At 37.0% G+C, this 15,392-nt stretch overlaps 1 protein-coding gene and 1 non-coding gene across 4 annotated transcripts in view; one reads left to right on the forward strand and one right to left on the reverse strand.

Annotated features, from left to right (window-relative positions):
• Positions 1 to 14,242, forward strand: part of LOC106710083 (1-phosphatidylinositol 4,5-bisphosphate phosphodiesterase) — a 43,806-nt gene extending 29,564 nt beyond the window's left edge. For 2 of the 3 annotated variants that reach the window (XM_045681036.1, XM_045681038.1), the window contains 17 exons: positions 55 to 134; positions 1,974 to 2,210; positions 2,513 to 2,679; positions 3,027 to 3,237; positions 3,492 to 3,750; positions 4,444 to 4,623; positions 5,469 to 5,622; positions 5,976 to 6,133; positions 6,624 to 6,830; positions 7,562 to 7,726; positions 7,853 to 8,057; positions 9,019 to 9,150; positions 11,844 to 12,024; positions 12,158 to 12,361; positions 12,841 to 12,997; positions 13,292 to 13,381; positions 13,631 to 14,242. In XM_045681036.1, coding sequence (XP_045536992.1) covers positions 55 to 134; positions 1,974 to 2,210; positions 2,513 to 2,679; positions 3,027 to 3,237; positions 3,492 to 3,750; positions 4,444 to 4,623; positions 5,469 to 5,622; positions 5,976 to 6,133; positions 6,624 to 6,830; positions 7,562 to 7,726; positions 7,853 to 8,057; positions 9,019 to 9,150; positions 11,844 to 12,024; positions 12,158 to 12,361; positions 12,841 to 12,997; positions 13,292 to 13,381; positions 13,631 to 13,699 — 2,856 coding nt within the window. In that variant the 3' untranslated portion in view covers positions 13,700 to 14,242. The remainder of the gene's footprint in view (positions 1 to 54; positions 135 to 1,973; positions 2,211 to 2,512; positions 2,680 to 3,026; positions 3,238 to 3,491; positions 3,751 to 4,443; positions 4,624 to 5,468; positions 5,623 to 5,975; positions 6,134 to 6,623; positions 6,831 to 7,561; positions 7,727 to 7,852; positions 8,058 to 9,018; positions 9,151 to 11,843; positions 12,025 to 12,157; positions 12,362 to 12,840; positions 12,998 to 13,291; positions 13,382 to 13,630) is intronic. The other variant, XM_045681037.1, reaches the window with a different exon arrangement.
• Positions 11,595 to 11,667, reverse strand: Trnav-cac. Its single transcript has one exon. It is a non-coding gene; the product is annotated as a tRNA-Val (tRNA).
• Positions 14,243 to 15,392: the final 1,150 nt, after the last annotated feature.

Genomic DNA, 15,392 nt, shown 5'->3' on the forward strand with positions numbered 1-15,392 from the left:
ATGTCAAGTTGCATGTACTGCATCTTTATTTTTTTTAATTTATTTTATAAAAAGGTGTGGAAGGAGGGACTTCGAGCCATTACACATAACAACAAAATCAACAATGTGTGTCCGAGAACTAGCCTCATGAAGCAGTACGTACTTTATGTATAACACGCTTTTATTATTTGCTAGCTTAATAACTATGCTATTATGTGTCTATTTTTAAATGTAAAGATATCTTACGACGTATTTTTTTTCTTTATTATCTCAGATGTCTCTTGCATGTCCAGTCTAATTCCTTCCTCTCTGTTTGTTCACTAACTTAGTGTAAATCTTTCATACTTAATCTTCACATATTGGCTTAGAGGTTGAGATCGTATAATATCGTTTGTTCGTCTGCACCATAACATCTAAGAAAGTTAAATGGAAACATACTAGTAGTAAGAAATTGTAAGAAAAATATATAAGTAATTTTAAACTTCACTCTTCGTTTTCACGGAGTTCACAAACCCGTAATAGAATTGAAATGTTTACGATTCCGCTTTACAAGCGTCCGTTTAATCCTGCAAGGTGTATTGTTGGAACTTCAATTGGATTACCGTCTCACTCGCTAAGACCTCTTTTCCACTGAGCGACAAGCCGCGCGACTTACCCGCGATATGTACTTCTAGGAAAGTCGGCGCTACGAAAAAAAAGTCACTTACCAGTTAGCCCCACAAATTTAGCGGCAAGTGAACGTCTTTTTGTCAGTCAGATCCGCGCCAACCACACCCACCCACAAATCGCGTGGTCTACCGCTAGATAGAAATTGCATCTAATAAAGTAATAAAAAAGCAATTTCGCGCGTATAGTTCGACTAAGTGGAAAAGGGGTCTTACGGAAATATATTTAGCGACGCCGACGTTCATTGAATTAATCTGTTTACGGCTCTGTATCGTTTGTTTCCATTTGACTCTAACTGGATTGAAAAGAATAGCTTACTTAGGTAATTGGATTGAAATATATTTTTTTGCTATTTGTTGCACGTTTTAACAATTTTAAAGGCGAATGACCACAACTACTCATTATTTTATATACACAGTTAGAATAAAAGTGTCTATAAAATTATTGTGGGTTTATCCAGACATTTTGGTACTACACTATGATCAAAAAAGGCAAGCCTAAAGACGAAACATTAACGCTTCAGCACATTTCAAATATAGTTTTAGAAGTCGTGATGAAAAATATTTTACATAAAACTTTTACAGTTTTTTTCATAAATATTCAGAAATTTCTTAGAAAAGATCTTGAAAAGTTTTACATACTTATAAAAATACGTCGGAGAGTTATTATTAAGTTAAAACATAGAAAATTATCTTTTATATACAAAGAAAACGAAATTCTTAGATGTTCATTATTAAAGAAAACATCGTAAAACGAAATCAATAAAGGCCGACATACACAGATTGCTTGAAATTTAATAAAACCTGCTCAAGCTATCGGCAGCCATTGCTTGCAGCTATCCGTGTACAGCGGCCCTTAATTGGTACGTTTTTTGATCTCCATTGTTTGTTATATAAAACAAATTTGATTATGAACATGGCTTTTATTTAAAGCCCGCGGGATACAATGTCCCGTACAAAAGAATTCCCAAGACACTGTTTTGTTTCGTATAAAGCTGTCTTAAATCGCTCGAAGCGACCACTCTTTTGTCTGTTTTCATTTAATTTGTTCTAAATACTTTGTGTTTAGAGTGACAATGTTTTAGCAAAAATTGCGGATGGAACCGAAAATACAATTTGTATATTTTAGGTAACCATTATTTGTTACGGATTTCCCTCTTCATTTTCAGTATTTGCTAATTGCCTTTAAATACTTTGCTGACTTTATTGGGCCAAATATCATCAAATAAAAACGAATCAGTACGACATCGGTAAAATCTGTTAGTGCGACTTATTATTGCCGAGCTCTACGATGTCGTTTTAACCGGTTTTACAATATGTTGTACTTAGTTGGATGCGGCTTTGCTTCCTGACGGATCCGCGCGGCAAGGTTCCAGTAAAAGTGGTGGCCCGTACATTCGCCTCGGGCAAGACAGAGAAGCTGGTCTACCAGTGCTTGTCCGAGCTAGGCCTGCCTTCCGGCAAGAACGAAGCCATGGAGAAGGAAGCATTCACCTTCGACAAGTTCTATGCGTTATATCACAAGATCTGTCCCAGGAATGATATCGAAGAATTATTTAGATCCATGTAAGTTTGTGATTATTGAAAAAAATCTGTATGCTTTAGGATTTGGCTCATGTGATTTGTTTTTAGGCAAAACAAATTATATCATTTTTTATAAAAATGTATTTTACTTGACCAAAAGAAATAATTACAGAAACTTGACAAACCTTATTAAATAAAATAACTTCAAATGCTTTCACAGACTTAAAAAAAAATTTAATTTCAAAAAATTTTGATCCACAATTGACATTTACGGAAGACTTAATTCCTCGATATTAATATATTATACATTTTAAAATATATAAATATGTCCGATTCATCCGAAGTACACAAGGCAAATCGGACCGCATCAATCTGGACCAGTTCGTGAACTTCCTGAACGAGAAGCAACGCGACCCGCGTCTCAACGAGATCCTGTACCCGTTGTACGACGACAAGCGCGCGCTAGAGATCATCACTGACTACGAGCAGAACGAGGAAGCCAAGAATGATAGTCAGTATACCTTTAGTATACATTGACTAGTCTTTTATAGCAGTCTTCTTTGTATTTTCGTATTTTCGGTGTTGTGTTTTTTTATTATTGACTTACCGTAGGTTTCTGAGACTAAAATCTCCGTTTAAAACATATTGATATCTCTACTTTGTCAAGGAATGACGATATGTTTGACATAGTGATTTAGGTTTCAGAAACCAACGGTAAATCTTTGCTATAAATTACTAGACCCGATGGTAGTATAAATATTTCATTTAATTTAATCTTTGTCTTTCTTGATACAAGTTCTTCCTTTTTATTATTTCAAAGCTAATTTTTGAACAGTCAAAACTTATAATTTGTCGTAGAATGTCTGACAAAGGACGGTCTGATCCGGTACCTGATGTCGGACGAGAACGCGCCAGTGTTCCTGGACAGACTGGACCAGTACATGGACATGGACCAGCCACTGGCTCATTACTACATCAACTCCTCGCACAACACCTACCTCTCCGGACGACAGTTCGGCGGCAAGAGCTCCGTCGAGATGTACCGACAGGTCCTGCTAGCGGGCTGCCGGTAACATCACATTTACTTATTTACATCGTCGGAAGGGACGGCAGGGGGGTAAGGGGGCAGGGGTTAGGACAGCTGAATCCCCCCCTTAGTGCAGAGAAAAAAATCAAATAGTTTTAAAAACTACTTCGAAATGCTAAGATATTCACAATTATCACATAGATAACTTAAAAACTACTTGTCAGTTTCTTCCATTCACAAGCTATTGAACATTACCTTTGGAAAAAAAAGATTTTTTTCATATCTGCCCCTTTCAGTTGCGTGGAGCTGGACTGCTGGGACGGCAAGGGGGAGGACGAGGAGCCCATCATCACTCACGGCATGGCGATGTGCACCGACATCCTCTTCCGTGACGTCATCTACGCGCTGCGAGACACCGCATTCGTGACGTCAGACTGCCCCGTCATACTCTCCTTCGAGAACCACTGCTGCAAGGCGCAGCAGTACAAGCTCGCCAAGTACTGCGACGAGATCCTCGGAGACCTGCTCCTCAAGGAGCCCCTCCCTGACCACCCGGTGAGACAACATTACTGCTTTATGTCTCTTACATCCCACTTGTATTCTAATTACAATGTTCTACTTATAAAAACTAGCTGTAGCCCGCGAATCCGTTTACGCGGATTTAAAAAAAAAACTTAATAAGTAGCCTATGTATGCTTTTAGAATATGTTCTGCATCTGCATCAAATTTCATCAAGATCCGTTGAGCTGTTCTGGAGATAATTTGTAACAAACATCCACACATCTTTTTAATCTTTCGCATTTATAATCTACTAGCTTTTACCCGCGACTCCGTCCGCGTGGAATAAAAAAAAAGAAAGAAAGAAAACGGGGTAAAAATTATCCTATGTCCGTTTCCTGGTTCTAAGCTACCTGTCCACCAATTTTCTGTCAAATCGATTCAGCCGTTCTTGAGTTATAAATGGTGTAACTAACACAACTTTCTTTTATATATATAGATACCTATATATATAAAAGAAAGTCGTGTTAGTTACACTATTTATAACTCAAGAACGGCTGAATTGATTTGACTGAAAATTGGTGGGCAGGTAGCTTAGAACCAGGAAACGGACATAGGATAATTTTTACCCCGTTTTCTATTTTTTTTTCCGCGCGGACGGAGTCGCGGGTAAAAGCTAGTATTTTATAAATACCAAATTCAAACGTCTTAAAATCCCTCTATTAATATAAAAAGGCAAAAATCTTTCAGTTGGAGCCTGGTCAGCCGCTGCCGCCACCATCAGCGCTGAAGAGGAAGATCATGATCAAGAATAAGCGGCTCAAGCCTGAAGTGGAGAAGCAGGAGCTGGAACTCTTCAGACAGGGACAGTTCGTCATCGAAGATGAAGTCAAAGAGGATGCATCTGCTGTGGTTGTGCCGGAGAAGAAGGTATACCTTACTTACTCTTAAACCTCCTGCCGTTTACCAAGTTGTTAATTGGTCACTAAGAGAGTACTTTAGTATAGATATAGCGTGTGAAATAAATTAGCGTTTACCCGCGACTCCGTCCGCGCGGAATAAAAAATCGAGAACGGGGTAAAAATTATCCTACGTCCGTTTCCTGGTTCTAAGCTACCTGCCCACCAATTTTCAGTCAAATCGATTCAGCCGTTCTTGAGTTATAAATAGTGGAACTAACACGACTTTCTTTTATATATATAGATGTGAATGTTTGTATGGATGGATGGATGTTTGTTTGAAGGTATCTCCAGGAACAGCTCAACGGGCATTGATGAAAATTGATACAGATGTAGAACATAGTCTGGAAGAACACATAGGCTACTAACAAAGTAATTTTTTAAATTAATTCCAAGTGGACGAAGTTGCGGGCGACAGCTAGTCTACACTAAAGTTCTGCTTAACCTTTAGCCTTTAATCTAATTCTTCTTCTTCTTGTATCTCTCCACTATTGGAGGTTGGCCGTCATCTTAGCAAATTGCTTCCTATCTTGCGCCAAGCGAAACAGGTCTTCAACGCTGGCAATGTTGGTCCACTCCCTGATGTTTCTCAGCCAAGACTTCTTCCTACGTCCAACTCGTCTCTTTCCTGCTATTTTGCCCATCATAATGAGTTGGAGAAGATGGTATTTCTCGTGTCGCAAAATATGGCCGATGTAGGCGACGTTTCTCTGTTTGATAGTTTGCAACAATTCGCGATTCTTGCCAACACGTTGGAGTACCAAGAGTAATCTAAATGATTATGTCTAATATTAGATTTTCTCGACTTGTGTACAGCCGGAGGAGGTGGTGGCGGAGGCTGCGGCGGGCGGGGAGGAGGCGCCGCCCCCAGTGGCCTACACCGGCTCCACCACCAACGTGCACCCCTGGCTCTCCTCCATGGTCAACTACGCGCAGCCAATCAAGTTCCAGGGCTTCGAGGAGGCCGAGAGTTAGTACACAATTTACGATAACACTGGCGTGAGACTACTCAGATGGGTAGACAGAGACCAAGGACTTACACCTCTCACGCATTCATATCTAAGCATACATTCACATTGGTTTTGGATGCACTTAATACCTTTTTTAAGAATGTCTGATTTATAATTTACAGAAATTTCAGATAGAAATTTCCAAAAATCTTCTTAAATATGATTTTTTGTATTAAAAGCTACAGAATACAAACAAGAGAAGAAGATGATGTTTAAGTTGGCACGTCGCGAACGTACATACCCTACTAACCGACGTGCCAACTTAAACATCAGGTACCTACTATGTAATAATGTATGTAATATCTGTCTACAGAGAAGAACATCTACCACAACATGTCTTCTTTCGCGGAGACAACAGGCATGAACTACCTCAAGTCTCAGGCCATGGACTTTGTCAACTACAACAAGAGGCAGATGTCTCGTATCTATCCCAAGGGAACGCGAGCTGACTCCTCCAACTACATGCCACAGGTTTTCTACAACTATAGCTATTTCTCTGTATTTCATTTGCAAAATTTATAAAATTTCAAATTTAGTAAATGACTAATTAATACGTATAGTTCGTTTCAAATATCTTGGAAGCTCATCAGTACTGTCCATTGTCCTTCGCAACTTACTCTGTTCTCGAGACTGCTGTTATGTTCTGAGCTACCAAGATATAGTAATATAATCTTAAAATGTCAATTTATACTTTTTTATTTTTTTAAGCATACATCTTTGACGTCCTTTGAACATCTAACTAAAGTTTCCTCAAGTTAAAGTAGTTTAGAAACATATTGAGAAGTAAAAGATTTACTAATATTATAAATGCGAATGTTTGTATGGATGGATGGATGTTTATTAGAAGATATCTCCAGAACGGCTCAACAGATCTTGATGAAATTAATCGATTAACGAGTAAAGTTACGGGCAACAGCTAGTATTCTCATATAAATGACTAATAAACGTTTGTGTTCTGCAGGTGTTCTGGAACGCGGGGTGTCAGATGGTGTCGCTGAACTTCCAGACGTCAGACCTGCCGATGCAGCTGAACCAGGGCAAGTTCGAGTACAACGGCAACTGCGGCTACCTCCTCAAGCCTGACTTCATGCGCCGCGCAGACCGCAGCTTTGACCCCTTCGCTGATGCCCCCGTTGATGGTGTCATCGCCGCGCAATGCTCCGTGCAGGTCAAGACTGACACCTTTCCTAATATCTAGACTAACGTCTCGATGAATTTCATTAAAAATAGTCTTCATAAACGATAATCTATATATATAAAAGAAAGTCGTGTTAGTTACACTATTTATAACTCAAGAACGGCTGAATCGATTTGACTGAAAATTGGTGGGCAGGTAGCTTAGAACCAGGAAACGGACATAGGATAATTTTTACCCCGTTGACTATTTTTTATTCCGCGCGGACGGAGTCGAGGGTAAAAGCTAGTATATATATAAAAAAATAGTGCGACAAACTTAGTATAGTGGACAAAAGTGGAACTAAAATACATTAGCTCACAGGCGCCCCCTGTCTAAGTCAAAAAGTACTAATACGTCGTTATCAGACTGTAGTTATAAGTCAAACTAAATTGTGATACCTCACTAGCGCTCTCTTTCACTGCAATATTAAGAAATTGTTACAAGTCCCTTTTCATATTGTACTTGTCACTATTTTGTCATTATCTATGGCTGTATAGGTTTTATATTTTTTTCTGAAAAACTAACCGCGATAGTAGCGCCTCCTACTCCAGGCCAGATATTCTTGTTTGACTATATCTTGTGTGTTTTTTTCCTATACCTATGTAGGTTTTATATATTTTGTAACAGACCTAGCAATTCTCACCGGGTCAAATAAATTTGTTGCACTATATACATTTGATCATAGTTTTTTTTCACGGTTGTGTCTTTACCACTTTGTGTAGGTGATAGCGGGTCAGTTCTTGTCAGACAAGAAGGTGGGCACTTACGTGGAGGTGGACATGTACGGTCTACCCTCTGACACCATCAGGAAGGAGTTCCGCACACGCATGGTGCCCGCCAACGGTCTCAATCCCGTCTACAATGAGGAGCCATTCCTCTTTCGTAAGGTTAGCTCGGTGAAGTCACTATTTGAAAGGCGTATTTTTTTCCTCTGAACTTCCCTTTATTTCAGCAGAAAAAGTTAAGTTATGTAAGGGTGTGAGGGTGGTATATCTCTGTGGGGTGACTGTCAGGTGGTGCTGCCGGACCTGGCGGTGCTGAGGTTCGGGGTGTACGACGAGAGCGGCAAGCTGCTGGGTCAGCGCATCCTGCCGCTGGACGGGCTGCAGGCGGGCTACCGGCACATCTCACTGCGCACTGAGGCCAACTTCCCCATGTCCCTGCCCATGCTCTTCGCCAACATAGAGCTCAAGATATACGTACCTGATGGCTTCGAAGGTAATATCATTCCACCAATACACCTATCCACCAATGCAACAATCCATCAATCCACCAATACACTAATCCACCAGTACACCAATCCACCAATCCACCAATACACCAATTCATCGATACACCATTACACCAATCTACCAATACACCAATTCATCAATACACCAATACACCAATCCACCAATTCACCAATTCATCAATACACCAATACACCAATCCACCAATTCACCAATTCATCAATACACCAATACACCAATCTACCAATACACCAATTCATCAATATAACAATACACCAATCCACCAATTCACCAATTCATCAATACACCAATACACCAATCCACCAATTCACCAATTCATCAATACACCAATACACCAATCCACCAATTCATCAATACACCAATACACCAATCTACCAATACACCAATTCATCAATATACCAATACACCAATCCACCAATTCACCAATTCATCAATACACCAATACACCAATCCACCAATTCACCAATTCATCAATACACCAATACACCAATCTACCAATACACCAATTCATCAATATAACAATACACCAATCCACCAATTCACCAATTCATCAATACACCAATACACCAATCCACCAATTCACCAATTCATCAATACACCAATACACCAATCTACCAATACACCAATTCATCAATATACCAATACACCAATCCACCAATACACCAATTCACCAATTCACCAATACACCAATTCACCAATTCACCAATTCACCAATACACCAATTCACCTATACACCAATACACCAGTACATAAAACAACTTATTTCAAAATTGGTTATAATTAGTTATAGTAATCTAGTCGAACATTTGAAAAATAAAAAACACTTCACCTATCCCAGTATCGTAGTTACTTCATTATTTTTAAGTTACATGAAAATGGGTATGTATGTATGAATGTATGTATGTATGTATGTACATGTATGAATGCAGATTTCATGGCGGCGTTGTCGGACCCGCGCGCGTTCATGGGCGCGGCCAAGGAGCGCACTGACAACATGAAGGCCATGGGAATTGAGGAGAGCGCACCTGAGAAGAAGGTCACCATCGAGGAGAAGAAAGAAGGTCAGATATAACCCAACCGTGCATTTCTACTGCAAAAAAAAACATATCACTCTCTCAATTCCATAGAGTACGAAAGAGATTTATTCTAGCATAATCTACATATTTAGGTTATCTATAATCTCTGGTATGACTGTATTCGAACCCACGACCTGTAAATCGGTAGTCCGTATCTCCAACCATTAAGCTATCGTTTCAAATATATCAAAATATTCCAATAGTAAGTTCAGAATAAAATTTACAAGAATTCTTCCTTAAAAATATATTAGTTCACTTTAACTGTTCTATATTTTCTACTTAGCCATATTTATTATTTAGATTATTTGGCAAATTTCTAGATATTTAACTGAGCGTTGTTGTTTGCTTCCATACGTAACACGAAATCATATTTTATACAGCGGTATAAGCGATATAAGAAAGGAGCGGTTATTTTAAGCTTTTGACTTGTGGTCCAAGTTATAAGCGAAAAACTATTTTTTTTACTACTACTTACTACTACTACTTATATCCACGTAAAATTTTAATTAACCAATTGGTAAAATACATTGCGAAAATGTTCCTCTAATCTTCTTTAGTACAGTCACTAACTTTTCTTAAAAAAAAGAAGATTCCTTTGTGGGACCTTAATGTAAATTTAGTATAAGAAATGTACGCTTAGAGACTGTTAAATAAACATTAACTGACTCTGAGTTTCTCGGAGATATTCCGCTTTACGTGTTTCCTCGGTATCATTCTCAGAATTATTTTATAGAGACGTGCGGGTAGACGCGGGCTAATTGACGTCAAACGCCCACTCGTTTGCTTCTTGAAATAAACTCACCGGACGTATATAGGGAAATGCATAGGAAAATACCAAAATGATCTTATTCACGTATGATACACGAGATGGACGCGTATTTTATCTTTTCTGTAGATAAATCATAGACTAGGTTTTAGTTTTTTTTTTTAAATAATGTACTTGATCTAATCAAAGGGTTATTACAAATTCATTTGACAATTATATATACATTTGAAATAATCTTTAAAAAGTAAGATTTCTTACAAAACATCTAATTCCATATTATTCGATTCAGTCGTAAAGCTATAAAAAACAAACAAACATAAATTCCTACATGTAACATTAATTTCATAAAAATAAAAATGTCGCTGGATCGTATCACTTGTGCCATAAATACATTGGGAAATGTTTCCATGCGCCCGCGCATGAGAACTGAAACAGTCGTGCCGCGAACTTTACAGGAAACGTATTTCTGAAGAACATTTAATTCTTGATAACAGTCTTTAAATATTGTTTATTAATTATTTTTGGTGAATAATTTGTGATTTCAAAATGGATATAAACAGATTTATGTTTAGTTACATGTTTGTTCCGAGATTACTGGATATAAATAGAAAATCAATTAAAGGTATAGGTTGTATTTAAAAATTATTCAAAATTGTTCTTTTTTCCTTTTTTATATTTTGAAATGAAATAAAAGTAATTATTTGAGTTCATAACCAATCTGTTCTGTACTGTTCTGTATTTGTTTTTATCCGGTAATGCAACTAATATTAAATTTAAATCCTTGCGTTTTCTGCGTTATGTCTTACTAGCTATCGCCCGCGACTCCGTACGCGTGGAATTAAAAAACTAACATAATAAGTACCCTATGTGTTCTTCCAGACTATGTTCTACATCTATGCCAAATTTCATCAAGATTCAATGAGCCGTTCCGGAGATATCTTCAAACAAACATCCATCCAAACATTCACATTTATAATATTAGTAAGATTTAAATAGAATGCGAGAGATATATTTTATACGAGATGTATTTCTTATTTATAAAATATCAGATTTGTTTCTTTACAAACAAATTTTTTGTTATTTTTAACACTTACGTATTTAATAACCTTGTTAATATTACTTATAATATAAATATGAATATTTGGATGTATGGATGGACGTTTGTTTGTTAGAAATTTTGTCATAGATGTAGAACATAGTCTGGTAGAACACATAGGCTTTATTGAGTTTTTTAATCTCGCGCGGACGGAGACGCAGGCAACAACTAGTTAAGAATAAATATAGTTGAAGTATCCAATATAAATAAATAATTCTACATTCTTGAATTTTATAGCAACCCTTTGTTCCCAAGGAATTTCACTACGTTATATTTGTCTCTGTTTTTCTCAAAGGGAATGTGAGATGACAATATGTATTACAAATGCGTTAAGATCAGTTCTATCCAACATTTGGCAATTCGCCAAATAATAAACTAAACGATTTTAGAATAACATTAAAACGGGACGTTTTATGAATACTGGTATGAAAATAATTTAATACGTAATATTAATAGAGAATGTTTTTATGTCTTACATAATAATAACGTTATTTTTAACAAATAAGTTAATAATAATAATTTGAAAATGCTTATCGTAAAAGCTAAAAATAAATCACAAAAAGTTACTGTTTCCGCCCGGGATCGAACCGGGGACCTTGTGCGTGTGAAGCACACGTGATAACCGCTACACTACGGAAACTTACTACAACACGTCGAAATTTTACTTCCAATGATTAACCTTTGCCAGTAAATTTTCTGTGAAGTCTGAGGGAGTCTTTTAAGTCTAGATTTTTCATTAAATCAATTATTAATTAGGAAAGTGACAACCTCGTTTAAGTACCAATGGTATACAAATTTCAATTCCAATATCAACAGAGCCGCCATTAGTGTTCGAACCTATAACCGTGGAGTCGCTGCGACAAGAGAAGGGCTTCCTGAAGACTGGTCGTAAGCAGCAGAAGGAGTTGGAGACGATGCGCAAACGGCACGCCAAGGAGAAGATGGCCATGCAGAAGCAGCAGTGCGCCGCGCTAGAGAAGATGATCAAGGGGAAGAAGTTAGTCTTTATCATATTGGATATTAATTGTTACACAATTCATTTACTAAAGGCCAAGGCATAGTTTTTCTGTAAAGCCTTTAAAGTGGTTAGAAGATATGAAAAGACATGTTGTGGTCATGTTGTGCCGCAGCAAGGAGCAGCTGAGCGGGGACGCAGCATTCCGCACGCTGGTGACGGAGCAGTCGGCGGCGTGGAGCGAGCTGGTGGGGAGACAGAGAGTGGAGGAGTGGGCCAGCGCCCGCACCAGGCTGCACGAGCAGCGCGACCTCCTGCGCAAGATGATGGAGCAGACGCAGCTCGCGCAGATGAAGCAGCTCGAGGCCAAGCACGACAGGTGACACACCCCGCCCTACATTCAACGTTTATAGTCATATATGTTAGGATTATTTTAGGCTACTAATTTACTAAATTGCTATTTTCATTTCATTTTGACACTAACTGTCGCGAGAGTCTTCGTCGGTGCTGAATTAAAAAAATAGCCAATAACATACTCGTATACATTAGCTATCATCTAGCGAAGGTAGCGTCAAAATCGGTCCAGCCGTTCCAAAGATTACCCGGTACAAACGCAGCCTTGCAGACAGACAGACAGAAAAATAAAATAAAAAATAGTTTATATTAATATCTATAAAACATCCAGACATGACAATTTTATTATACTATGTATAGTTTTCTAAATTAACAAATACTAAAATCATGGATGTCTATGAACAAATATCTTCGCAATTTTATTAAAAACATCCATCTAAACATTCTCATTTATAATATTAGTAAAATAAACTAAATTCGAATCTATCTTCTCATAATTAACAGAGAGTTAAAGGAAATGAACGCTCGCCAAGCCAAGATCAGCATGGAGACCAGCAAGGAGGTCGCCAACGACAAGACCTTGAAGACCAAGCAGGAGAAAGACCGGAGACTGCGCGAGAAGAAGCAGAACAACACTAAAAAGTTCATGGACGAGAGGAAGGTTAGCTACAACAAAACTTAACTAATTTATTATAATTGTAATACTAGAAGTTAAGTTTTCCTAAATTAAATCACATAATATATAACTTAGAATTGGCAATACTAACAATGTCTACTAATTATGTTCAAATCAATATTAATGTCAACATTATTAAACAAAAACTTAGTGTTGCCCTTATATTGATTTATTAAGACTGTAATTTAATTAAATATTATTGCCAATTTAATCAGAACAAATCGAAAAAAGTTGTTATATTATTTATTATTACTATTTAATATTTAATTTTAATTATAGACTCAGATAATAAAGCACACCCGTGAGAAGGAGAAGCTGAAAGGTACACACGACAAACAACTGGAAGAACTCTCCAAGGACGTAGATAATGTGAGTAAATTGTGTACTCTGTCTACCTCTATCGCATAAAGATATAAAAACAAAAAATATATTTTTCTTATTTTCTATTAATTTCGTTCACTTTATAAACTTACTAATGCTACCTTCATGTTAAAACCGAGCTCTTGAAATATAAAATCTATGTGTATATTTTAAGTCTACGAAATTACCAAAAAAACTTTTTTATTTCTAAAAATATCAAATAAATATTATTTTTATTTTATAAATATTTCCTCACAGCTGATCGAGATGTACAAAATGGAGGAGTCAGAGTTCGAGATGGCGACCAAGACGGAGTTCCTCGCATGAAAGTACCCCCACCTCGCCCCGCTACTGCACCAGCTATCCGGCTAGTGACCTACAGTGCTGCACAGTGCTGTACAGTACCATACAGTGCTACACAGTACCAGACAGTGCTACACAGTGCTGTACAGTACCAGACAGTGCTACACAGTGCTGTACAGTACCAGACAGTGCTACACAGTACCAGACAGTACTACACAGTGCTGTACAGTACCATACAGTGCTACACAGTGCTGTACAGTACCATACAGTGCTACACAGTACCAGACAGTACTATACAGTGCTGTACAGTACCATACAGTGCTACACAGTACCAGACAGTACTATACAGTGCTGTACAGTACCATACAGTGCTACACAGTACCAGACAGTACTATACAGTGCTGTACAGTATCAGACAGTGCTACACAGTGGGGGGCAGTGACAAAATGATCTCTAACTATACGTGTTGTAGTGTAAATTAGATTTAATTTCCGCCTGCACTAAATCTACCATTTTGATAAAAATCCCAGTACAAATAATAAGTTTCCTACATTTAAGAATATTGGAAAGAGGAATTTAATCAAATGTTATTAGATTTTAAAAGATGATTAAAATCGTAAATGTATTCAAATAGTTAAAAATATTGTTAGTTTTAATGCAGGCTACTTTCTAAGTAAGTATAAAAATTAATCAATACATCCTTAAGATGAAAACTTACCTTTTACACTGCATAATATAAACTATAGACTTTAAAGGATTAAATAAATACTATAAATAAATAATTAATTCTTGATTCAAATCAGTATATAATTTTTATGATTCTTACATTTAAATATATTATATATACAATCTTCTAATATATAAAATTCTCGTGTCACAGTTTTGGTTCCCGTACTCCTTCGAAACGGCTTGACCGATTCTCATGAAATTTTGTGAACATATTCAGTAGGTCTGAAAATCGGCCAACATCTTTTTTTCATAACCCCCTTCCCCATTTAGTTTTTTTTTTAATGCGCGCGGATGGAGTCGCGGGCGACAGCTAGTATATAATAAAATTTAACATCATTGTGTATAAGTGCCAAAGAATAGAAGAAAACCGTCAGTTTTCACTGTTTTAGATGTAACAATATATTTATTTCAACAGAACGCTTACATCATGCTTCAGTTTGTAACACAATTATTTACTAAAAGAAATTCTAAAACTTCAGTCAAACATTATTAAAAAAAATATCTTAACAACACACTTAGAATAAATTTTACTACAACATTCAGTTTAATTATTACTTTATAGTTTAGTGTATCATACTAAAACTACACTAAGCGACGCCCTTAGTAATTTTAAGGATGATAGATTGCAGTTATATATGTAACTTGTATAATCTATATATATAAAAGAAAGTTGTGTTAGTTACACTATTTATAACTCAAGAACGGCTGAATCGATTTGACTGAAAATTGGTGGGCAGGTAGCTTAGAACCAGGAATAGGACATAGGATAATTTTTACTCCGTTTTCTATTTTTTATTCCGCGCGGACGGAGTCGCGGGTAAAAGCTAGTTTTATATATAACATCTATATTTGCTTTATTTATCGTTGGTTTCTAAGATCAAAATTTCAGCATAAAACATATTGATCCCTGTCATTGTCTTTGAAAAAAACAGAGACAACAATATATTCTAAATTTAGATTTTTGTCTCAGAAACCCAGAATTAGTCTA

Source organism: Papilio machaon, chromosome 14 (assembly GCF_912999745.1).
Source record: "Papilio machaon chromosome 14, ilPapMach1.1, whole genome shotgun sequence".
Lineage (NCBI taxonomy): Eukaryota > Metazoa > Arthropoda > Insecta > Lepidoptera > Papilionidae > Papilio > Papilio machaon.